Source organism: Ursus maritimus, unplaced genomic scaffold (assembly GCF_017311325.1).
Source record: "Ursus maritimus isolate PB19 unplaced genomic scaffold, ASM1731132v1 scaffold_7, whole genome shotgun sequence".
NCBI classification, from domain to species: Eukaryota; Metazoa; Chordata; class Mammalia; order Carnivora; family Ursidae; genus Ursus; species Ursus maritimus.
In genome coordinates this window covers 58,440,200-58,467,527 of record NW_024426885.1, presented here as the reverse complement: position 1 = coordinate 58,467,527, position 27,328 = coordinate 58,440,200, and the positions used below count along the sequence as shown (strand labels likewise).

The window sequence follows — 27,328 nt, the reverse complement described above, 5'->3', positions numbered from 1 at the left end:
TCTCCCTTCCAAAGCATTTAATTGCCAAAAATATCTAATTTAAAACACTGTTTTGGGTTCTACAATAATGGAATTGTGATGGCTCTTTCTCTTCCTTCTTTCTTTTATTTGTTTTTCTTTTGTTATTATATACAGACAAAAAATATTTGAATCCAATAAAGTTCCATGAATTAGAATCTGTGACACAAATCCTATATTTATTATAAAAATAGAATCTAACACAATGAACATTAAAGTTTGAAAGCCCTAAGTAAGTTTCCATGGAGAAAGTAAAATTAAACAGCCACTCTGCCATTGTATGAGCAAAAGAAGGCAGCCTCTATCATCGTAATTACAGTAATAGTGATAATTAATATTTATATAGTTGCACCTGAATGATCAGTGCCTTTGTTGGAAAGACAAACCAGAAATGACCTGGTTAATGAGTCTGTGACAGATAAGGTAGGGGCACTGAGATCAATTCCCACTCAGAGTCACAGAATATGGTCACAAAATGTAAATTTCAAAGATGGCCTTCAAGGTAAGTATTCATTCCAAGTGAGGGATGGAAACTGTAGAGGCTAATATTTGTAACAAAGGTAGAGAACCCTGGGTGAAAACTTAGAGGAAGTAAGAGAATTTAACTAGAGAGAGGATCCCTCTCACCCCAAATTAAAAATGACTTAAGCAACTATATACCAGAGTAACAGGAATTTAGTATCTCTCTGAGGTTCCCTCCCTCTGGAGCATCTCCTGGTACAAAAACAGACTTGATCATAAGAAAAGATTGGATGAAACTCCAATCTGAAAGCCCAAGCAAAGGACAGAAGACAATGCTTAGTGTCATGTGGGCATGAAGAGACAAAGAGATCAAGATTTTCAAAGAGAATGGTTATCATATAGACCAACTGGTCTAGGTTATCTAAGAAAAAAAAATAAAATGGCAACAAATAGGGGAGAAATCGAAGGATCTGAGACAAGAGAACATAAAAAGGTTGAGAATAAGGCACTAAAAGTTTTGGAAGTGAGGGAATTAGAAACAGGAGTGAGAATTCAAGATATCAAATGTGGGGGGAAGATCCTATTTATAGAATATGTTCATCAGAGTACTGTAAAAGAGCAAATAAACTCCAAGCTGCACTAATTAAGAGTTCTGAAACACAGCAGGAATAAGACTGATAAAATTAGTTATATTCATAGAGGTCTTCTATTGGAATGTTTCATTTTTCCTTTTTTTTTAAACAGTTACTTTTATTTTTATTTTTTATTTCTTGTACTTAGTATTTTTTAATATAAATTCAATTACTTAACATATAATGTATTACTGGTTTCAGAGGTACAGGTCTGTGATTCATCAGTCTTATATAACACCCAGTGCTCATTATATCACATGCCCTCCTTAATGTCCATCACCCAGTTACCCCATGCCCCCACGCCCCTCCCCTCCAGCAACCCTCAGTTTCTCTCCTATGATTGAAATTAATTACTTTTACTTATTTTCAAATATTTTTTTATTATATTATGTTAGTCACCATACAGTACATCCCTGGTTTCTGATGTAAAGTTCGATGATTCATTAGTTGCGTATAACACCCAGTGCACCATGCAATACGTGCCCTCCTTACTACCCATCACTGGTCTATCCCATTCCCCCACCCCCCTCCCCTCTGAAGCCCTCAGTTTGTTTCTCAGAGTCCATAGTCTCTTATGCTTCATTCCCCCTTCTGATTACACCCCCTTTCTTTATCCCTTTCTTCCCCTACGATCTTCCTAGTTCTTCTGTTCCATAGATGAGAGAAACCATATGATAATTATCTTTCTCTGCTTGACTTATTTCACTTAGCATTATCTCCTCCAGTGCCGACCATGTTGCAGCAAATGTTGAGAAATCATTCTTTTTGATAGCTGAATAATATTCCATTGTATATATGGACCACAACTTCTTTTTTTTTTTTTTTTTTTTTTTTATTATATTATGTTAGTCACCATACAGTACTGGACCACAACTTCTTAATCCAGTCATCCTAATTACTTTTAAACTCATTGGATCATTGGTTAAGGATAAAGATTATCACAGATTGCTTTTTTTCTTAAAAAAACAAATATTTTGTTTTTGAATATAAAATTAATTCAATATTGTTTATACAATTATCTATAAATCACCATCCCAAAGAAATTATTATCAGTTAAATTTCTGATAGACGGAACATACAAATGGACAATGGCCACACTAAATATGACAATAGAGCTTTGACCCACAAACCGCAGCAACTAGGTCAAGAAACCAAACCACAGGCTCTCTAACAACGACAAAGAATGGGCAAGCCTTTGACAATGACAGCTGGTCTACCTATATTTGCCTCACTTTAAATTCAGCAACAATCAGAGAAAGCAAAGTATGTCCCCCAAACATGATGCCCTGCTTCTAGTTAGCCTGCCTGCCTCTTTCTTATGTCAACAATCTCCAATCAGAGATGCCTAAAGGTTTTTTTTTTTTTTTTCTATTTTAAAGCTTTCTGTCTTCTCTGCCTGCCTTTGACTCTCTGCCAAAAGCAAGTGATGGTAGGTACTTTGTTATAGCACATTCTGAATAAATAGTCTTTGTATGTTCTCATTTGGGTGGTCTTTGTTTATGCCCACATTTCCAATAGTTTAATTGTCTGTGCTTAAGACAATGTATAATTTAATTCTATCCACCTGTAATCTCTGCATTTTCATACAATACAGGACAGTTTTGCCACTTGGAAATTGACACAGCTGTCTCATAAATTCACTACAACCAGACATTGAAATGCCAAATTTCAGGGAAGAGTATCTGTGCTCTCACTCTCAGTCGATTTTAATAAACAATTACTAAGATGTTATGTAAGCTGAATTTTTACCCATTACTTATCATATCAAAATATATGTAAATTTTTATCATATAAAAATAACTGGCATACAGAATCATTCTTATTTATGTTAAAGTATTTCTCCTTGGCATTACTGAATGGTGATTCCAGTGATTTAAGACTTCACAAAATAAAACAAACCTAATTTTTACAGGGAGAATATTCATGGAAAAGTCAAAGATAATACCTTATAATTGCTCTCACATACTGCCCAACAAGAAAAAAAGTGAGCCATCATCATAGAGTACAGAAAAATAACTCTTTCTCCCTGATATATTTATTTCAAATATAAAATGAATGTCTTTTTAAAGTTATTAATTGGAAAGCCAGAAATCTTTTTTCAAAATCTTGGGCATAAGTAGCCCAGGTGAGAAAAACATTCAAATCTTTAATTTCCCTATTTATATCTCAACTCCTAGCAAGATTCTGCAGTCTCTCAGAGCTGAATTTCTGCTGCCACCATGTCTACTCCTTTCTACTATCATTCTTTTAGATCTTTTTCTTTCACCTCTCTGCTTTGCTGCCCATCTTCCTATTCTCCTCACCTTCTCCCATTGTATCTTATGCTGCTCTAGTTCAAAATCCTCCACTGTAGGTATTAGTACATCCTTAATACCAAGGACAGTGCCTGATATTCAGTAGAGATTACATAAATGAACCAACAAAAACTCTAAAAAAGCCTACAAATTTTGTCAAAATAATACATTTTTTAAAATATCACATTGTGTCTTAAAATATACAGTTGATGAGGATGGATCTAGCTCCTGGTTTATTTCCAAATAAATAGTTTTGAAAATAATAGTGCTCAGGGGCACCTGGGTGTTTCAGTCGATTAAGCGTCCAACTCTCGATTTCAGCTCAGGTCATGATCTTAGGGTCATGAGATCCAGTCCTGCATCTGGCTCATGCTAGGGGTGGAGCCTGCTTAAGATTCTCTCTCTCTCCTCTCCCTTTGCCCCCCCACTTGCACAATAATAATAATAATAATAATAATAATACTTAAAGCAGTATTACTTTAGGTATTTTCAATTTTTTAACTTACTGACATTAAAGTTGATACACTCTTAGAAATCATAATTTTTTGACAAAGATGAATATGATGGTTTTTATTTCTTATTCAAGGGGGAGTTATCATTTTTTATCTTTTTCCTCATAATTTTTCAGCAAGGATTAAAAAATACATCCTAAATGATCATACAAGGTACAATTAAATATCTAGGAAGTTTTACCTAGAGCCTGTCTCCCTGTTCAGATGAGGAAAAAAAATGAGATGTTCTCAAGAGTTACATAAACCATGAAATGTGGGAACTGTTTAGGTTCAGTCAAGATACTGCTTGGATACTGCTCAGAATTTACCTGAGGTGAGAAAAGGAAAAGAGGGCACAATTTATGAAGAAAACATTCATAAATAATCTAAACTCTAAAATATCATAAAGAGAAAACTTTCACAATCCTAATAAATCCTAGTGGGTTTCTGGGTTCAGATGACAGACTGTCACATGTATATAATTTTTCTCTTTCTCCAAGTCCCACTAAAACTACAGATGCATTATTTTTTTCTTTTAAAGATCTAAACATTCTAGGATGGAAAGAACAGAATGGGACAAGAGACAACAGCAAGAACTATTAGGAAACTAGAAAGCAGATGACAAGTGGTAAATTATATAGTCAACCTGAGAAAGCCAGAGTCCAAACCAGCAGTGGGAAAACTAAGGATGAAACTGACTTAAACAGAAAGATTCATGGATGATTGAAATTTGGGGTGAAGGGAGGGACTGTAAAAGGCAGTTTGGTCCCCTCACCTACTCCACACCACTGAATATCAGCTTCTCCCTCACCTCCAGAAAAGTCTAGAGATAATTCTCTGAAAAGAGTAAAACAGATGGTCTTTCATCGGAGGTCTGTAGACTTACTTTGCGGCGGAGTACCTTTTACTGACGACAGGGGTATTGAGTGAATGCATGAATACTTAATAGTAAATGGAGAGACTTCCAGCCCTTCTACTCTCTGCATCTCTGCCCCCAGAACCCTTATCTTCCAGGCAAGAGTTTGGAAGATGCTTTCCTGGGAAACTAATCAGTACAAGGGAAAAACTTACTTCCCTCTCGCAAATCTTAAGTCCTTAAGTCTGATTCTAGAAAGTACCAGATTCTGAAAAAAACGGATGCTGAGTTTTAGAAGATTCCATAGGCTCACTGTAATAATGTAACATACATTGTGTGACTATGTGGATGGTCTTTCATCAGGGAGAAATCATGTTTAAAAAACTAAAACCTGACTTTTCTGCTCTGGAATGAATGTATCACAATGGTAGTGACAGAGATGCTTCATTCCATTTGTAACTGTTCACAGACAACCAGAGTAAAATCTCTGTGTCTCCAGTTAAGACTGGAAGAAGTACTAAATCGTCAGTGTGCTGAAGGGCTTGTGCCAAGGCTCAGAAATAGATACATCAGATTTTACAGGAGTATTTTTTTCCATTTCCTGGTACTGTACTTTCCAGCAATTTACGAAGTTTCTATTAGCCTATACCAGAATTTCCAAAGCCTATCTAATTATATGGGTTTCCCAATGGTGGTTAGACCCCCACGGGTTGAGTCTCAGCTAGTGCCATCCAAAAGTGCTATCATTCTTCCTACGTATATTAGATTTCTTTTCCTTCTGTCATGCCACCATCGTGATCCCAATTCTTGAATAGTTCCCCATTTCCTACTTCTTAAAACAACAACAACAACAAAAACTCCTGTCCATTTTCTAAGGTCTTTTTATAATCTATCACTTTCTTCATGCTCATCTTAACTTCGTATTGGATTTATATAGTTTTCTTAGAGTCCCCCAAATGGATCTGACCCATTCCCACCTTCTAGCCTCCACCTTTGTGGGTTTTCTCACTTATATCATCTCCTTCCACAATCTAATCTCCGTATTTCATTCAAATTTTAATACAAACTTCACCTGTTCATACTTTTGTTCTCAGCTTACTCTATTCCCCATGATAACCCCCCTCTTCTGAAATCCTACCGAGTTACAGCTAGAACATACAACACATTATACACAATTGTTATTTCCAATTGGTCTGTCTTCCCCATGAGGAAAGGACTGGGTCTTGCTCTGTGTTTAGCAAGTGGGTAAAGACCTGTAATACAATGAGTGGGTACACAGATTCTGAAGCTGGACTCACTTCAATTCAATTTCAACTTCATTTGTGTATCCTTGAGCAACCTATATGACCTCTATGAATCTCAGTTCCTTTAATAATAGAATGGAGAATGTAATAATCAAACTGTACTGAGGACAAAAATGAGAAAACATACTTATTTATCATAGTCAAGTACACAGTAAGCATTATCAAAGTTTACTATTCTTATGCCTCTTATTGATAATAAAATAGTAGTTAAGGAAAATTAGAATATTTAGTGACACTTTAGAAAAGATAATGTATATTTTTTTCTTTTTATTATTTTTAAAAATATATAACCATTTAAACTCTGTGTGTGGGACAAAGATTGTACTATTCTACCAAATATCTACTGCTTGTTAATAAACACTGCTCTGCCAGTTAGGACCCCCATCCTTACAGGTCCCATTTCAAAGAAGCTAAAACAACAGCAGTGAGAGAAATGTGACGTGGGTGGAACTTAGAAACAGCCTATATATAAAACGGATAAATTTAAGGCTCAGAAAAATATTGTAGTGTCTGAAAAAAAACCTCTTAAAACAGAACTGGGAATAAAAAAGGAGTGAAAAACAGGGTTGTATCCATTTTAAAACAATTGGAGATTTATCACATTCTATACGAACTGAAATTAAACTGAATCTGGATGCAATTCAAGTACAAAAGATTATCAGAGTCCAACATTCAATTTTGCTACTCTTCCTTTATGGCAATTTGAACACATATTATTCCTGTCCTGTGGACACCTTTGGCAGTGACACCTATGGATTGTGAGAAAGTTGGGCTGTTTAGCTTTTGCAAAACATGAAATGTGTCTATTTTCCAATGAGTTACCACTCTGTGGAGTTGTGAATCCTCTTCTAACAGTCCAGCTACAGATTACAAAACCCTCAAAGTCACTGAGCATCCTTTCCAAAGACATATTCAGCATTCTTTTCTAAGTTTGCTCAAAGTATAGCTTTGGGAGGGAAATAGAGCAGGAAAAACTGCATTGAAGTCTGTATTTTCATCACTTGTTGGTGACATATCCCTACCTTTCCACTTTTGGTTCTATTTCTTGACCTCATTTCCCTCCTTTCCCGTCTGGACGCAGTCAGTTGTTTCAATATGTCTTTTCTAATAGTTTAAATTCTCTCATCCCTTTGAATCCTGCTGCAAATTCCTTTCCATCCTAGGAATTCAGATAAATCCAACTTTCCAGTTTTCTCAGAACATGTGAAAGGAAAATCTATTCACTCTGTTCCTAATGAATATTTTAGGTTTCAAACTGGGTGATGAACCATAAATGAATTAATGAATGATCTTCTTAGTTGACTAACTTTATAATCTCTTTCTGTGTCTTTATTCAAGCTCTCATTCTATGTTTGCCTTTTTATGCTTTATCATATTCCACAGTTGACATTGCCCTGCAAATGGAAGTCATCAGGCATTTACACCATCAAATTCCCTCTATTTATTCATACATTTCCTTCCTCCGTTATTTTTTTTAGTTCTTATTTTCACTTTTTAAAATATGAATTCTAGTGCAGTTAACATACACTATTATAGGGGCACCTGAGTGGCTCAGTAGGTTAAGAATCCAACTCTTGGTTTCAGCTAATGTCATGATTTCATGGTCCTGAAATTGAGCCCCATGTCCACGCTCAGCACGGAGTCTGCTTGTCCCTCTCCCTCCCTGTCTTCCCTTCCCTCCACTCAGAGGTGCACCTGCTCTTAGGCACATGCATTCTCTCTCTCTCTCTCAAATTAAAAATATATATATTTTAAAAACATATTATTATATTAGTTTCAGGTTTACAATATAGTAATTTAACAGTTTCATGCATTATTTAGTGCTCATCACATTTCCTTCCTCTTTTAGAGAGAGATTTCCTCCTACTTTCCATGGTTCCTTGAAAAAAGATTCCTATACGCCTCTATGTAAAAATGATAGAGGCACCTGGGTAGCACAGTCAGTTGAGCATCTGACTCTTGATTTTGGCTCAGGTCATTATCTCAGGTAATGAGATTGAGTTGCACTTTGAGTTGCACTCCACGCTCAGTGCGGAGTCTGCTTGTCCCTCTACCTCTGCTCCTCCCCCCACTCTCTCTAAAATAAATAAATAAAATCTTCACAAATAAATAGATAGATAGATAGATAGATAGATAGATAATGATAGTTTTTTTGACATCAGTGATTATGGTATTGTTGTACTTACATTTTTTTTAACAACTAAGCTTCCTACATTTACATATTACAAATACTAATGTATCTACTATGATTTTAACATGTTTTTAGTTTTTTTATGCACTCCCCATTTTCTTTTCTAATTTTATTCTCATTTTCTAACTTCCAACCTCTCTATATTACTTTCATCTACTGATATGTTAATTTTGTGTTAGAGCTTTCTCAGAAATTTAAAAAGACATTATACGCATTCTTTAGGTAGCAAAGCGTAATGTTATTTATACTAATGTTAATGTTCTCAATTCTCCCTGAATATAAAAGTAGACCATTTCACTCTGATCTCCACCAATTACAGGGTCCCTGCACAGGGTGGTCACTTCAAATGGTCTTTTCTCTTGTCATTGTTGTTTTTCTTCCAAGGCCTATTTGAATATACCAACAGTTTTTCTGATTTCTTTGCGCATCATTGTTTCTTGCATCTTAATGCTTTACTTTAGAGGTAGCATTTCTGAATATATGTAATTTGAAATCCATCAGTTTAATAGGTCATATCCTTGCGGTCTCTATCTCTTAAAGATAACCATTATTGACTTAAACTCCAAGGAAACAAAACTTTCTTATTGCTCCTTCAAGCTGGTCCATGGAATTATTTCTAGTTTCCTTTTAGAGGCATAGCTCTTGACTTTTGCAAGGATCTTGCTTCAAGCTCCCCTGACTATATGTTTCTTCTTAATGGCACATGGGCATTAAAAATTAAAATCTTTAGTGTTCAACCCTTAAGATCTATGTAAGGGTTAAGGAAGAAACAAAAGAGTGGGTTTCCCTGTCAGAATGGCTAAAATCAAAAACACAAGAAACAACAAGTGTTTTAGCAAGGCAGTGGAGAAAAAGGGAGCCTTATGCACTGTTGGTGGGAATGCAAGCTGCTGCAACCACTGTGGAAAACAGTATGTAGGTTCCTCAAAAAATTAAAAATAGAGGGCTACCTGGGTGGCTCAGTCAGTCAAGTGTCTGACTCTGGTTTTTGCCTCAGGTCATGATCTCATGGGTCCTGGGACTGAGCCAGGTGACAGGTTCTACGCTCAGTGCAGAGTCTGAGGATTCTCTCCCTCTTTCCCTACCCCTACTCTCTTTCTCTCTCTCTCTCTCAAATAAACAAATAAATCTTTAAAAAGTTAAAGATAGAATTGCCATATGATCCAGTAATTTCACTATTGAATATTTATCCAAAGAAAACAAAAACACTATTTGGAAAAGGTAATATACACCACCATGTTTACTGTAGCATTATTTATAATAGCTTGATATGGAGGCAACCCATGTCCATCCATAGACGAATGGATAAAGAAGATGTGACACACTCACACACACGCAGGAATATTACTCTGCCATAAAAAAATGAAATCTTGCCATTGCAACAACATGGATGGATTTAGAGGGTATAATGCTAAGTGGAATAAGTCATTCAGAAAAAGACACATAGCATATGATTTCACGTATATGTGGAATTTAAGAAACAAACCAAATGAACAAAGTAAAAAAGAGGCAAACAAAAACGCAGACTCTTAAATATAGAAAATAAACTATAGAGAATTACCAGAGGGGAGATGGCTGGGGGGATGTGTAAAATAGGTGATTAAGGTGATTAAGGTGATTAAGAGGATTAAGAGTGCATTTATTGCACTGAGTAATGTACAAAATTGTTGAATCATTATATAGTACACCTGAAACTAATATAACATTGTATGTTAATTACACTTGAATTAAAAAGATAAACTTAAAAAATAAAAAAGTGTATTTCAAGAGCTTAAACTTATTTTTACTCCATTGTTGTTTGGGTTTTCATTTGTTTATTCTTGGTTCCTTCTGAATTCAAGTTGCAATTTCTTTTTTTCTCTTTGATTTATTAATTAATTTAAATTATTTAAAAAAATTTCCTAATTCATTCAACCAGTATATATTATATACTGTCATATATACATACGTGTACACATGCTATAATATATACAGCTACTTTGTATACATACTGCTGAGGTTGTTATAAGTTCTGGGTATAAAACAATAAAGTCAAATTTCATACTTTCATACATCTCATAGTCTGTTAGGGATATAGAGGCAGAGAATATATATAAATAAATGGGCTAGATAATCCAGGATGTAGGAACTGCTAAAAAGAAAGTTAACAGGATCCTGTGATATAGAGACAGGTTGGGAAGGAAGGCTACATTGGATGGCCAAGAAAGGCTTCTATGATAGAACATTTCAGCTAAGACAAGAAGGAACAGCCATTTAAAGTCATGAAGGCTTATCCTCATATCTGTTTTTGTTGTTTGTTTGTTTTCCCTGTTTCTCAGTGTTTATGCTCTACTTCTTTATTTCATTTTTGGTTATAGCTTTTTATTCCTGTTCTCCAATTTCATTCTATCCCTTCCTATTTCCTCTCTCCCTTTAGAAATTTCAAAATCTTGTCTTAACTGTGCCTCCTTTAAGTTACTATGTTGAGTATCTTTATTTTCTTATCCACTAGTTTCTCACCCACCTCTTTTAATGACTGTTTTTCTCTTTCACCGTTTAGTGAAGTTACTCAAACAAAAGTACCCACAAATTGAGAACTGCCAAAATTATACTATCTTTTTAATCTTCATTTTTTTAAAAGAATTTATTTATTTGAGAGAGAGAGAGAGAGTGAGAGTGCGTGCTAGCGCATGATGGGGGAGAGGCAGAGGGAGAAGCAGATTCTCCTCTGAGCAGGGAGCCCCACCCAACGGGGGGCTGATCCCAGAACTCTGGGATCATGACCTGAACCGAAGGGAGATGTTTAACTGACCGAGTCACCCAGGTGCCCCTTCAATCTTCATCTTAACTAAAATTTCTTCAAGTAAAACAACTCATTGATCACTCACTGAAACTCCCTTAAGTATGGCCCAGAATCCTTCTCATGTTACAAATGTTCTTATGATCACTTGAGTGTTCTGTTTTTATGGAATTCTATTTCCTCTGCCCACTTCTTGGAAGTTTGCTTCTCATGGCTTTGTCCTTCATTGTTTATACTTCTAGTTCTACATTTTGCCTATAAATATATATATACACTCTAAATATTTACTAAATATTTAATATTAAAACAGCTCTTAGTTTAGATTTCTTTCTATAACGTGCTGCTTTCCATATAAATCTATGGACACTTTAAACCATGCCTAAACTCTAATTCAACTTTTTATAGGAAATGTTTCTTTTATGCATGTTTCCTATCTAGGTTAATTGTATCAGTGTCATAATAAAATATTATTTATTAATCTTTATTTTCAGAATCAACCTATAACATAAGCATAGGGGATTTAATTATTGAAAAGAATTTAAATATTACTTAATAATGTAAAAGAAGACGTAGTGGAGAGAAGTTGGGCTATGAATGAGATACAGAATGGACCAGTAAGAGGCAGAAGAGGAACGTGGGAATCTTTTTGTCATACATAATTGGAAGTTGAGATATAACCAACACATATAACAAAAAACCAGTTATGAATAAAATAATACTTTCAAGGATTATAAATAAAAACAATGAAAATATATAAATTCATTAAACTAAGGAAAGGAGGGGGGAAAAGAAGATGAAGTCCTCTAAGTTATCTGCATTCTCATTTGTAGGAAAAGCCAATAAATTATATCTTAGAGAAGAAAGAATATTGCTTAGAGGTATGGAGATAATTGCAAGAAATGAAATCATACAAAGTTAAAAGTACTTGCCTCTCCTTTGTGGAGGTAAGAACTGCTTTTCATAAATCATTATAATTTAGCTGGTTTCACTTTGCTCTCTCTCTCCCTTTCACATATATACATACACACACACACACACATATAGTGGGTGTTATTATATTATGTATAATATATTAATATTTTTATATATGAGGAAAATGTGTGTATGTTTAGTGTTGTCTGCATCAAATTCCTAGGTATATGTTAACATCTTTCAATACATAAATTCAAGTTTAGTCTTACATATGAAAATATTTTCAATTTATACTTTTAAATATTAGTTGTTTTATTATTTCTTAAATCATTCTTCAAAGGGTCTGAGTATATGTATACTGGAGCTTCTTTGCCTCCTCTCCATTTCAGTCTTTTTTTCTCTTTTCCTCTTTCTTTACTTTTATCTCATCACTGTCTCATAGTTAATCGCCTGCTTGTTTTCAATGCCCCTTTGGAATTTTTATTTGAATCTATTTTCCTTTGGACACTTTATAATTTGTCGTTTTTGATTTTTTTTAATTCTTTAATTTTGATGAACTTGTTACATTCCTCAGCCCTTTTATCATTCCTCTTAGTTTTTGATTTCAAGTCCAGATTTTAAGAATACACACCTCCAACTTTTTACTATTTGAATATAGTTGACACAAAATTAGCTTCATATGTACAACATATTAACTCAAATTCTCTGCACATTTCTCTATGCTCATGTAGCTACCATCCATTACCATACAAAGCTATTACAATACCATTGACTATATTTCCTGTGCTGTGCCTTTCATTCCCATGACTTACTCGTTCCATAACTGGAAGCCTGTATCTCCCACACCCCTTCACCCATTTTGCCCATCTCTCAACTCCCTTCCCTCTGGGAACCATCAGTTTGTTCTTTGTATTTATAAGTCTGATTTTGCTTTTTGTTTATTTATTTGTTTTGGTTTTTAGATTCCACACATGAGCAAAATCATATGGCATCTGTCTTTCTCAATCTATTTTACTTACATTAATACCATCTAGGTCCATCCATGTTGTTGAAAATGGCAAGATCTTATTTTTTTTTTTTTTTAAGGCTTTGCCATCTTCCATTGTGTACATATGCCACATCTTCTTATCTATGAATGGACACTTGAGTTGCCTCCTATCCTGGCTATTGTGAATAATGCTGCAATATACATTGGGGTACATGTATCTTTTTGAATTAGTGTTTTCATTTTCTTTGGGTAAATACTCAGTAGTGAAATTACTGGATCATATGGTATTTTTTGAAATTTATTTCAATTTGGTGTGTTGCATTACAGTTTTATTTTTCTGTTTCTGTCTTTTTGGACATAAGGGTCTCATCGCTGAACTGTTTTGATTATCCTCTCCCCCCCCAGCTTTACTGAGGCATAATTGAAAAATACAACTGTAATATATTTAAAGTGTACAGGGTAGGGATTTGATATATGTTTACATCATGAAATGATTACCACAATCAAGTTAAGTAATACATCCATCAGTTTATATAGTTGTCTTTTTGTGTGTGTGTGAGAATGCTTAAGATTTACTCTCAGCTAATTTCAAGTATACAATACAGTATTATTAACAATAGTCACCGTACTGTATATTAGATCCTCAAAGCTTATTCATCTTATAACTGGAAGTGTGTGCTTTTTGACCAACATCTCCCCATTTCCTCTACCCCTCAGTCCCCACCATTCTACTCTAAGATTCTGATTTCTTTTTAAGATTCCACATAAAAAAATATTCCATATATATAAAATATTCCATCATATATATTCCATATATATATGTAAAGAAAATATTATATATATCATATATATATGATATATATCATTCTTCTTTTGAGGGACACCAACATTGTTTCCATATCTTGGCTATTGTGAATAATGCTGCAATGAACAGTCATCATGATACCCTCCCTATAACAAACCTATCTTAAAAGTTTGTCCAGTTTTATAAATTTAAGTTACTTTATTTTAAATTATTTTAGGTTGAATATTATTCGCAGATTTATGGGTCATATTTTTTATGGGGAGAAATTGGCAAATTATCTGCTCATGTCTTTTGTCCATTCTAGAATATTTGGTTTTTTATTCTTTATAATGTCTTTAAGTATTTTTTATATATAAATGACTCATGTTTTTGTTATTTTTTGTTACAAATGTTTACCCAATTATCCATTTATATTTTGATATTGTTTAGGACATTCTATTGATCTACAGAATTTTTTAATGTAGTTCAATTTAATAATCCTTTTTATAAGTTCTTCCTTTTTCTCCAATGCTTAGAAAGCCTTTCTCAATCTTAATATAAGTAAAAGCTTTGTGTACCTTTTTTCATTTGTTACGATTTTAAACTTACATTTATTACTCCATCTAAAATTTATATTTGTGTATAATGTATGGTGATATAAATGCATGTTTTGCTAAGTGTACCAGGTCTGCTTCAGAGTATTCTTCTGCTCTGTGGCTTTTAAAATTACACCGACACTAAATTACCTTAATTATTGTAGTTTTGTATATTTTAGTAACTGGTAGTGCAAGAACTATATTATTTCAGTGCTCTTTGGCTAGCTCTATAAAATAATATTTTGACGCTATAATAAACATTGTATTGCTTTCAGAATTTACACATAATGTATGATTCTTTCCTGTATATCATTAAGTCACCATGATTTAAAATATATTTGGTGGATATCTCAGTAGCAAAAGATAAAACTAATCTTGATGACACATAAATCATTACAACTAAAATTATGCAGCTATGGAAATCAAGTATTCAGATTATTCCAACCAAAATCATAATTTGATTTACCAATTTCTTTGTAAAATAATAGGCTAATATGAAACGCAGAAAACATTCCTAAGGTGAGAGGATATAAAGGAGATTTCTAAAATCATTTTCTGGCCATTTATGAGAAACTTTGCCATATTTATTTACCAAAACCTCTAGAACTACACACCTACAACTTTCTAATTTTATATTATTTGCGTTTCTCCCACCATTTGGTTTTTAGCAACTGCCACTTAGAGAGACTTAGGTTTCACTACTGTGACAAATGTTTCTACCCATTATAAGTGTTATGCATCATTTCCCACATAATTACCTTGTGAAGTCTGTCATCTCCATCATAATCATACACATCTTCTTGGCCAGAACAATGATATCATTGCTGGTATCATCCCATATCTCAATCTCAGCATCCAGTTTACTCTTTACTTTCTTGAAATCAGCAACTTGCTCAGCAATCTTTTCCTTTTCTGCCTCAGGCAACTGAGTCATCTTAGCCTAAAACATGCGATAAGTAGATTAATAATCATTACACTATGTCAAAAAGCATTTTAGGAAGAAGTGGTCATTACAGGATATTCTTAAACTTGCTCATTTAATAACAGAGACATGTCATAGTTTTTTTAAGTCATATAATCAAAACTTTCTAGGCTTAATTTTTCCTATGAAAAATCTATTAAATTATAAATGTTTGCTCTAGAACTACAATGTTAAATTTGAGAATAACAATGTATAATTTAGTATCTGGACATATTTAATTCTGCTCCTTAATATAAATGTGAGACTTTTCAAATTTCTAATGCAATACAATTTTAAATTAATTCAGGCATAATATAATGCATCTCATATATTAGAAAAGAATATACCTTATTTAATTGTACCAATAATATGCTTCAAAAGTAGGAGTATAACAAAAGTATCTGGAAATGTCTATTGACATTATAATTTCTATTTATCCATGTATGTATATACATTCAGACAGATCCTTACACAAACACTGAATATATATTGGTAAACAATAATAGTATACATTTACAAATCATATATATTAGATAAGCACATGTTTAAAATCATTAGGATATATATGCATTTTGTACATTAAACACATTCAAGTACGTATGTGCATACAAACTATTTTGAGAGAAGAGTAAAAATGTTTTGGGCAGGGTTTATTAAGGCAGCCCTGACTAATTAGAATCCTGAGTTTTGAGGTGCTCTTCTCCCATGCACAGTCAACTTGTTGTATTGGCTTAGTATTATTCTTTGGATATGTCAAATTTTGAACAGTATGCAACTTGCATTTTCCACTTGCAGTTTGAAATGTGGGAAGGGTAGAAACATTTAAACCACCGTATTCACAGCATTAGCACCTGGGACCTATAACTTTTTGTCAAACGAAGAATCTCGAAGTAAAAGTGATTTGATAGTATCAAGGCCATAAAACTGCATGCAGCATCCTGTGCAATCATATTCTCAAAAAAAAAAAATCCATATACATTCTAATAGAATGAGTGCATGGGCCTCAGAGGGAGTAGTGAAAATGATAAATCATTTAAGTAAATTTTACTTATTTATTATTCACACAGAATACGTGATACACGCAATGCCTATATATTTCCAGATTCTAGCCCCTTTTACATTTACATATGGGGAAATAAGGAAAATCACCTCAAAAAGCTTTGAAATATTCTGGACATTAGGCTCAAAATAGCTGAAATACACTTTATTGAATCAATAGTGTACAGGAGCAAAAAAGCTTAAATATATGAATGGAGGAATTACAAGAATGGTCAACGGAAAATCCAACAAAAAATAATGAATATTAAAGAACCAATATCAGGTGTCTGCCATTTATTATCTGTTTTTTATAAGACTAACTCAAGGTCTAAAATAACTTGGTGTCTGTGAAATCTCAGCATTGATTACCCATGCTTCAGTTCTAATGTAGTCATGAAAATAAAATATGAAGCTTTCCAAATCGAAGCTTCCTCTAAATTCCTTAGCATAATGTTTGACACATAACGAATGTTCAGTAAATGATGGCTACTTCCTATTCAGTAACAAAATTATAAAATATATTCCCATGCCTAGCACTTGAAATTTTCACTTTTTGCATTATTTTATTTGAAGAATTAAATTAAGCTATGAGAATGGGCTTTTAACTGATGAACTACAGAGGTGTCTCTTCCTTAGAATCTGAATGGTTTGTAGTTTCCTTTCTCAGGCAATGTGGTCTACTAAAAGGAAAGCAACTTTTTCTGCTGCTGGCACATAGCAAGGCACATAAATGAAGACACAGCTCACTTATGTCTGAAATCAATAGTATGCAAGCACATTAAGTAAATTATAAGCTACTAACCCATTAAAGTAGCTCAAAAATCGAAATGAATTTTCTCCATCTTGACTATTGGTCATTACCATTCTTTCCATTTTCATTTAAAAAAAAAGTGTTAAAACTTTCAAATAATAATAGATGAAGGTAGATTCAACTGGGACCTCTTTTTACGGTCTTTGTCTCAGAGCAAATAAATCCATGAATCGGGATCTAATAAATAATTTTGAAGTATACACTGGTATATGGTGGAAAATTATTCACTATCCTCATTAAAAAAAAAAAGTTAAAACTATTCAAGAGTTGATCTGGTTAAGTGTATTCTAAGTTCTGTTCCTTGGAATGCCACTGATTTCCAATATGACCTTAAGGAAGTCCCTTAACCCTCCTGTCTAAGTTTCTCCAGACATAAAATGACAGTAATTGCAGCTGCTACCCACCTGCCATGCAGGGACCAGAGTGGATTATTGGATAGCACTGAGGCTGACCCTGTCACACACAGGAGTCTCATCGGTTGCACTCAATTTCCTTAATAACATCTCAACTCACACGGTGAATTATAATCACCAGATGTTTACTTCTGACAGGATAAGGGCCAAAAGTTGGGCGATAGTTTATGAAATGGAAAGTTCTGGTGAATTCTCAGTCTCCCACAGGAGGAACAACATCAAAAAAGCATTAAACGACTGCCTGGCACCTTTCCTGAAGGTTTTGAGTGCTTCTGTAAATGATCTACTATATGTTATTAATCATTTTGAATCACTACGAACATTTCAAAACGAGACTTAAGGGAACACTTCACATGTAGGAATTCTGAGCAAAACTCCCTCATTGGATAATTGTGTGCAAGATAAGCAAAGAAACAAAGCTTAACACAAATCAGGTAAGTGGGATCTCTGATGTTACTGCTGGCTGGCGATATGTCTCTGCTCCTGCTCAAATCTATAGAGTAGAACTGTGACATAAGCAGCTATCAAAGACTTTTTGACTCACTGCCATCCAAATGAGAGTATATTGTGTGTCGACTGATTTTTGGAATCTTTTGCCAAAGACAAAAATAGCTAACATCAGATACGCCAGACACTCTTCCAGGCATCTTACGTATATTTAACTTCACTCTTTGTCCCAGCCATATGAGGTAACTATACTACTACCCTAATTTTAGTATATTATGAAACTGAGTGTGCCAAAGGTTAAGTTATGAACTCAAGATTATACTGTTAGTAAGTGGAGAGCCAGTACGGACACTTAGAAATTCTGGCTCTAGAGTTTTTGTCCTATTATTACGCCAACAAACATGAGCCCACAATATACCGAAATATTCCCGTTCTACTCAATGGTATTTCTGTCACCTTCTACTTTTGAATGCAATTATGCTCCAAAGTATAGTCACATTTTTTCTAGAATCTGTTTCCTCATCTGTGAACTAGACACAATGATATGCACCTCACAGGTTGTCTTAGAGAGCAAATGAACAAATGTGTATGAAGCACTTTTTATTTTCTTTAGTTTTTTTAAATGCCAGCTGTTAAATTACAATAACAGGCTCAGTTCTTCACTCCATACGGTGATCCTCAGAATGCAATTTCTAACGTTATCCTCCTTTTTCAACAAACGTTGTATTTGCCTATTACCATATTAGGCATTTTCAAGTATCTATATCTCTCTATATCTATATCTACACACTCGCCCTTATATATGATATGACATATATATAATTTACAATTTTAGCTCTAAAGCAGGGGTTAGCAGAATTTTTCTGTTAAGGGCAAGATGGGAAATAATTTATGCTCTGCAGGCCACACCACAGCACTCTAGGGCGATACTCAATTCTGGGGCTATGCAAGGCAGGAGCGGCCAGAGACACCATGCAAACAAATGAGTGTGGCTGTATTCCAAAAAATTTCATATGGACGTTGAAACTTCAACTTCATATAATTTTCATGTGTCTTAAATATTATTCTAATTACATCTCTTCGGATTTTTTTCAACCACTTAAAAATGTAAAAACCATTCCCAGCTCATGTGTTGTACAAAAATAGTTGATGAGCCAGATTTGACGGTAGTTTGCTAACATTTGCCAAATCCTTTATCCTCTTGATTTTTGTGTTTTTCGGTAGTCCTGCCTGCCACCCAGTCTTGAATCTCTTTTAAAAAAATGTTTCCCTTTCTTTATGTATCTCATTCTGTTAGGCAGATGGAAAGTTGGTCCATTTCATCTCCAGTGCTTTTATCACATCCGTCTCCTTGTCTCTTTTCCCAGTACTGCTATACAAGTTCGGGTCAATTCTCTCTTTCATTTTCAATCCTTTTGTCTTATTACCACTTGGTTCAATCTTTCTGATTTTAATAGAATTGTGTAATTCTTCAGCTTAAGACAACAGCTTCTACGTCTCCTTACTGAATCAAGAATATTAATTGCTCAAATACCATCCTTTAATTTCTTTAACTAAAGTAGAAAATTCATATAGAAAAATGCCCAAGTCATAAATGCACATCTGAAACTATTTTCACAAACGGAGTGCATCCTTGTACTTAGCACCCAAATCAAGAAACCAAAGGTTTGTCAGCACTCCTGAAGCCTCCTTGGGACCTATTCTAGTCACTATCTCCCAAGAACCGTCACTTTCTTGATTTCCAAAACTATAGATTTTCCTGTTTTTGAACTTTATAAAAATGAAATGATAGTATATGTACTCTTGTATCTGGCTTTTTATGTCCAATATTTATATATTTGAAATACATCTATTGTGTTGCATGGAGTTATAGTATGCTTATCCTCCTTGCTCTGGACACACAGAATTCCACTGTGCAAATGTACACCATCTATTTATGTGTTTCTATTAATGATCTTTTGGGAAGTATTCCATTTTGGCTGTTATGAATAGTGAATATTCTTGTATTTTTCTTTGGGTGGACATATTGGTGCTTTTTTTTTTTTTTTTGAGTATATATCTAGGAGTAAAATTACTGGGTCTCAGGGATCACCATAACTTTTGCCCCTAACCACTTTTCAATGTCATTTTATCTTACTTCCTCTCATACACTGTGCCCTCAAGCTAAACTAAACTATTTGCTGCTGCAGGTAAATATATTGAGATATTACCCATTAATGATTTTGCTAATCTTTCCTCTCCCCATCTTTGTTGGTCCAAACTTAATTCTATTTTCAAGCCAAATTTATATAGTCCATACTCTTTTTTTCTCCAGCTGTACATAATTATTCTTTTAAAAATTTCAGAACATGTTATCAGTTCTCCCTTCAAGATATTCATATTATTCTCTCTTGTAGTCTAATTTTTTGTGAATATGTATATATCTTATCTTACTAGAAGAAAGGTCTTTGAAAGCAGGATCACCTTTCAAAATAATAGTGATCTCTCTCTCCCTCATATACGTATCTACATATATGTTTATTTGTGTTTTATTGGTCTCCTTCCCCTAGCATGTAAGTTTCCTGAAAGTAAGACATGCATATGATAAGAATTTATAGTTGTTAATAGAAATAGGAGAAAAGAATTGGCTTATGGGATTAAAATTTTGTAGCATTGAGCTTACATTTTCTTTGTCATCTACATTTACATACTTTTCAAGCTTCTGTCTCTCCAAGGTAGAAATTAATTTCTCCTCTACATTTTTTCCTGTCCACTCTGAAACGTGGGTCCTCATTATTTCTCTATGACTGTATTAATAAGCACAATCAATCTTACCTTCCTTTCATTTGCTTTTTATTTCATTATGCTCATTACCACTATTTAAAATATTAATGTGCTTACGTTATTTCTTAAACACTTTCCATGACTTTCATTATCTTTTTAAAAAGACAAAAAGAAAAGAAAAAAGGTGTCCTGATAGTAAAAATGCAAAAAAAGTTGTCACATGGGCCTCCGTCCAAGCGCCCACTCTGCCAAGTGCTAGTTTTGTAGCAAGTAACTTTACCATCCTCAACCCCAATTTTATCACATGTTAACATGATGGTAAACTTATTATGGGTTTTTTGACGATTAGAATTACCTCTGTAAGTAATGATGCTTGGAATATATTAGGGATTTAGTAAATGGTACTTATGATTGATGTATATAAATGTCTTCACTTGGCCTCCAAAACTTCCATAATATTATAGGGAATGACCATTAAAAATACGCACCTAGCTACCTCACAGAGCTTAGGCGGGAACCAAGTAAATTATATTGAGTAAATACATGCCGTAAGCAACAAACCATATAGAAATATAAAGTCATTATAATTCTCTTATTCTCAGAAGTCCCAGAATCCAAATTGCTTATTTTGCAGATAAGGAAACTGAGTCCCAGGAAAGAGAAATGACATGAAAAATATCATCCAGCTGGTTAGTGGCAGATTTGGTCTTTAAATCCATGTGTTGTCATTTGTACCTCCAGAGTTTATCAACTTTAATAGCAGCATTTATGTGTGTGTGTGTGTGTGTGTGTGTGTGTGTGTGTGTGTGTGTGTGTTTTAATAAGCCCAAAGGCATTTGGGAAATGGTGTGTTTTAATATATAAGGAATATAAATAGTATAACATTTTGCTGGAGTTTAGAGAATGTGAACTGCTGCTGGCAGAAATTCAACTTCAATAAAATTTGGAGAACAAATTCATGGAAAAGGTTTATGCATTGATATTTTCAGCATACCAACTTGTGATTTCAAACATATTCCTGAGAATTCATTAAGAAAAGTTTTCCATCATATTTTAAAATGATTTTTAGGGACTGGAACTGGACTTTGCCTGAAGGACTGATACACATTTTTACATTTTTCCGCATAGCCCTTTAAATCAAATTTACAAATATATTAGCTCTAAAAAGCTCTCAGTTTCCTCATCTGTCGAAAAATAACACTCTTGAAATCTCATAAGTTACACTAACAGCTCCCTTAGGTGTAAAACTATCTCATTTTATTATAAAACTTTACCAGGCTTCAGGGGCTGTGTCAAAACAGTTAACTATTACATTATCAGACTTAATCGATTATGTTCTAACGATAATAAGAATAGGGACGATTAACATTTATTTATGCTTCCCCTGTGCCAGTCACTTTGCTAAATACTTTTGAAAAGTTATCCTAATTACATAATACTAGTTAAGGTAGATATTATCAATATCCATCTTTAACAACCATGGAAATCAGACCTATAGGGAACACATGCCTGTCTCCTATAAATGAAACCCTCGCAATGTTTTCTTTACTTTTTTTTTTTTTTCATTATATCTCCTTATTTATGGTTTCATTTGAAAGGCAGTTTTTAGCACTAGGGTTAATTCTAATTTGAAAAAAAATAGTAATATTTATTTGTGAACCCAATGTGTGTCCTTGTTCTAAGAAAACATAAATGCTGCTTTGGGAGTCAACTGGAGAAATTTGAATATAAACTGGGTATTAGACAACATTAGGAAGTGATAATTTTTTTCAGATGTTGCAAATTACTTTGAAGTAGTTCAGGAAAAAAAAAGCAAATATGGCTCTGGCAATATGTTAAAACTGCTAAGTCTAGTGGGTGACTGAGTGTCTCTGTCGGTTAAGCATCTGACTCTTGGTTTCAGCTCAGGTCATGATCTCATGGGTTGTGGGATCGAGCCCCATGCCAAACCCCACCTTCGGCTCTGCACACAGCAGGAAGCAGCTTGAAGATTCTCTCCCTCTGCCCCTACCCCACTCTCTCTCTCTCAAATAAATAAATCTTTTTTAAAAAAAGAATTGCTATATCTAGGTCATGGGAATATGGGTGTATGTTGCACTAGTACGTTTAAGTTTTTCTGTATGCTTAAGTTTTTCAAAATAAAAAACAATGAGAAAATAATATTTTCTATGTTCCAGTTTTGTGGCGGCATTAGAGATTTTAGAGGCCATATAGTCAACTCTCTTATCCCAAAATGCCATTCTATCAGCCACATCCCTGACCAGTGACACTTCTGCTTCTCCTTGGATATATATACCTGAAGGTTCAATGCTGGGTCCTTTGGGACTAAGAGATAAAGTAGTTCAGGCAAATTTTACCAGTAAAAACCAAAACAATGGTAATTCTCAAATAGATAAGTGTGGCTGAAGGCCATAGGAAACAACTTCATTCGGGATCTTCACGTGCATGGTTATAATTGAGATATAGATAAATGTGGCTGCAGCATAAGCCTTTCTCTGAAAAGAAAAGTTGTTAACTTAAAGGTGGTGATCTGCATGGAGCCTCAAAAAAGTGGTGTTGGTGGGAAGAGATCAAAAACCTGACATGAGGGGCACCTGGGTGGTTCAGTCAGTGAAGCCTCTGCCTCCAGCTCAGGTCATGATCCTGGGGTCCTGGGATAGAGCCCTGCGTCCAGCTCCCTGCTCAATGGGGAGCCTGCTTCTCCCTCTCCTCCCCACTCCTGTGCTCTCTCTTGCTATTTCTGTCTCTCTCTCAAATAAATAAATAAATAATAAACAAATAAATATCTTCAAAAAACAAATCTGACATCCATTTTAATAGATGTGACCACAGCATGGCCACGTATGTATATATAAGCTATAGGTTTATAGGTTTAACACCAAGCCTTTAAAATCTTCCCTCTGGTTTCTGTCTCACCAAAGCAGGTGGGTTATTATAAGTTGTCTTCCAAAACAGACAAACTCAAAGGAAAGAACATACTTTAAGAAGTTTATAGGAGTATTCTGATTTAAGTATTCTGATTTAAGTATTCTGATTTAAACAGTCCTGTATATATTTTTTTTAATTTAAATGTTACAAGGACTTAAACGAATCTAAATTCAATTGCATTGTGTTTTCTTTAGATTATCATTCAAGGTTTGCAAAATACTTTTGTCTTAAGGTGCTGCCAAGAATAACAATACAGAAATCCTCAAGTTTCAAAACTACATAGCTACGTAAAACAAAGAAAAGATTCAATAAGTAAATATTGTAAAGGCTGTGAGAAACAAGCGCTGGAAGCCCATTTATTTTATTCACAAGAGTACCCTTAGGATGTGACTCAGTGCCTAGTCATTTTTACTTTGCACACAATATAAGTCTGGTTACCTGAATTCCACGCCACTTTTTACAGTAAACCGGAAGTAGACAAAAGATGGGCTAGTCTGACCCCAAGGAAGGGAAAGAAAATCTATCAAGGAGGAGACAGAAAGTGCAGCTAAATGGGGGCCTTTCAGTTTATGAATAAGCTTCCCCGCTCACATTGCAACACTTTCATCCTGTCACTGTATTACAGCATAGTACAATAGTGTTTGGTCATAATATAGACAATGAATCACCTCCAACATCATGATGCAGCATTTACTGATCTTCTACTGCATTGTAGAGTTATATGGCACTGTACCATCTCCCAGGGCAGAAAATATCAAGTTTTCTTTAGTACATTTTGATTGGGAACTTAGCATGCATGGGATACAATTTGAAAAACAATTCCAATAATTATTTTTAAGTTCAAAAATGTGTATTTTGGTCTGAAATAAGTTGTTCTGTAAGAGTTCTAGGAAGCCAACTGTCTTACTAAGTATGATTTTCATATGTCCTTGATGGTGTGACATTTAGTGTTCATTTATAACTAATTAAAATATTTTGTTAAAGACAAAATCTTGACAAGGTATAAGAATAGTCTACCACTAAAATGGGCATAATTTGAAAAATAATTCTGCATCTCTATTGTTTCTTTGTTTAGTTTCTTCTTAATTTTAATTTTTAATAAATATAATTTAATAAAATTTATATGTGTATTTTATGTATAACAATATAAACAATAGATTTCCCTTAAAATAGTTTATGTGGACTTGAACATTTCATTCCATCTTTCCAACAATTTTTCTTGATAAAAGAACAATTTGAGGAATGTGGTATAGAATTTCAAATATTCATGATATTTGCTTGTCTTATATTATGTTTGTATATATACTACATTCTTATGATTTAATATAGTACTATGACTGGTAATCTACACCAATATGCTCATAATAACTGTCATCACATATACATGGCAAAGAAGATTGAAAAAACTATTCTCATTAGATTATTGTTAGTTGAATACAGATTATGAAATCCCTAAAGAAAAGTAAAGAGTTATAATTTTGTATAATATATACCCTATCACTTGCTAGATATTTTAAAAAGTAAATATGTATATATACACATATACATATATATATAGAAGAAATTGATGAAGTCCATAGTTCAGTTAATATATAAAACATACATATATATATGTTTCCACAAATATTATTTCCACAAAATCCCAAATATTATTTTTTGTGACTATATTACCAGGTAATTGTCTGTGTTTCTGCTATTTGTGATCTAAGACCCACAGTTAACTTAAGTTTTCATATTTTGAAATTTAAATAAATTTAAATAAAATTGAGTCAAACTCCTTATCATGCATTCTTGAGAATATTAAATTCCTTGCTGTAAGAGCTCTATAAATTTCTGAGGGCTTATATTCCCATAGACCTTGTATCTGCTCTGCATTTTTGCCCTCCCTGATCTATTGCTTTCAGTTGAGACTAACCTTCTTTGACTGTTCCCTTATCACTCTGTTGTAGTGACTCAACAATTTTAAACTCTTTACAAATCATCCACATACATAATTGGCATGTATGGAAAAATTTGTGAAAGTGTTTAGGGGTAACACAGGAACATTACAAAATGGGAATGAAAAAAAATCTCAAAATTATAATTTATCTGGTTTTCATCTGATGATGTAGAAAATTAGAGAAAGCATTGCTCCCACACTGACGACAACAGCAAGTCACAAAATCTAAAAGTTCATGAATTTTTTTTTAACCTATCAGAGGTGTCAATAAAAAATTGCACTGGAGAAGTAAAGCATGTAAGGAAAATCTCTAGGAGAGAGAAATTGAACTCAACTCTGCTGAAACAAAAGGCGAGAGATTTTTTAAGTACTGAGGTGTGTTAGTAGAAAAGTATTGGGCGACATTAAGGGGGAGGTTGGTTAATGTGATTAAGCCATCTGAGTGTGCTAATGGTGCTTATTAATAGAAGCTGGTAGATGCACTCTTTCTCGATTATTACACTTCAAAGGGGTGGCTCCCATGTCCTTGAGAATATTCTTGGGTTGTAAATCTGGCAAGAGGCTGGGAGAATACCTGCATGTCAAAGGGGCACAGAAAGAACTTACAACCAAGTTTGCTGAAGTAAATGGTCTAAGAAAAGGGAATTCAGTGATCCGTAATCAGGAAGAAACCGACTTAAAGTTTACTCAAAATAGGAGAAATGTTAAGGTCATCTTGTTCAGAAGTCACAACATAACCAGTCTAGGGAAAGAAAAGATACTCGCTGGAAGAAATGCTATGCAAATCTTGCTTCCCTTGGGCAGATGCCATTGGACGTTGGTAAAGTGAGTTCAGCTAAAAGAGCTGACAATTTAGTTGAGCTTAGATCATCTTATGATGTCACAAAGTAACCAATTTCTCAAAAAAACAAAACAAAAACTAAAACTAAAACCAAAACCAAAACAAATCAAAACAGTGAGGACATGTTAAAAAGAAATCAGAGCCAATACATAAGGTGAGGCAATTCGGTCAACAGAACAGGATTAAAATCTATGGACTATGATAAATATCCATGAGCCCATAATGATAGAAATAAATAACTGAATAAATAAATAATGCAAAAGAGGAAATAGCTCTTCCTTTAGTTCTACTTAATAAATGCAGAAGAAATAAAGAAAATGGAACATCACTGTCAGGCAAACACCAAAGTACTATCTGTGGCAAGATTCAGCAATGCATATGAAAAGTAGTAGATAATTATTTGAGAAGACATAAGATTTGAATAGTTTTAAAGCATTTTCCCCAAGATATTTATTAATTACAAAGAACAGATAATAGTAACTTTACAATGGTTAAAAAGCCAGTAAGCAGCCAACACTTTAACCAAATGACAAAGGCCAACATCACCAAAAATGTTACCTACTGATATCTTGCACCTCCTTATTTGATGGACTGAGGACACATGAATTCTATGGTATCCCCTCTGAAAATGCATAACCTTAAAATAATACTGAGAAAAAAACACCAGACAAATCTAAATCAAGGGGCATTCTATAAAATACCTGATACTCTTCAAAAGTACCAAGGTCATGAAAGACAAGGAAGGATAAGGAATTGTCATAGTTTACAGGAGACTAAGAAATGTGACAACTAAGTACAATGTTGGATCCTGGCTTTAATCCTAGAACAAAAGAGAACATCAGTGGAAAAATTGATGAAGTCCATAGTTCAGTTAATAGTA

At 33.9% G+C, this 27,328-nt stretch overlaps 1 protein-coding gene across 1 annotated transcript in view; it reads right to left on the bottom strand.

Annotated features, from left to right (window-relative positions):
- The window catches only part of CTNNA3 (catenin alpha 3), a 1,592,500-nt gene that overhangs the window by 57,571 nt on the left and 1,507,601 nt on the right, over positions 1–27,328 (bottom strand). Inside the window, exon 16 of the mRNA XM_008695933.2 lies at positions 15,066–15,247. Coding sequence (XP_008694155.2) covers positions 15,066–15,247 — 182 coding nt within the window. The remainder of the gene's footprint in view (positions 1–15,065; positions 15,248–27,328) is intronic.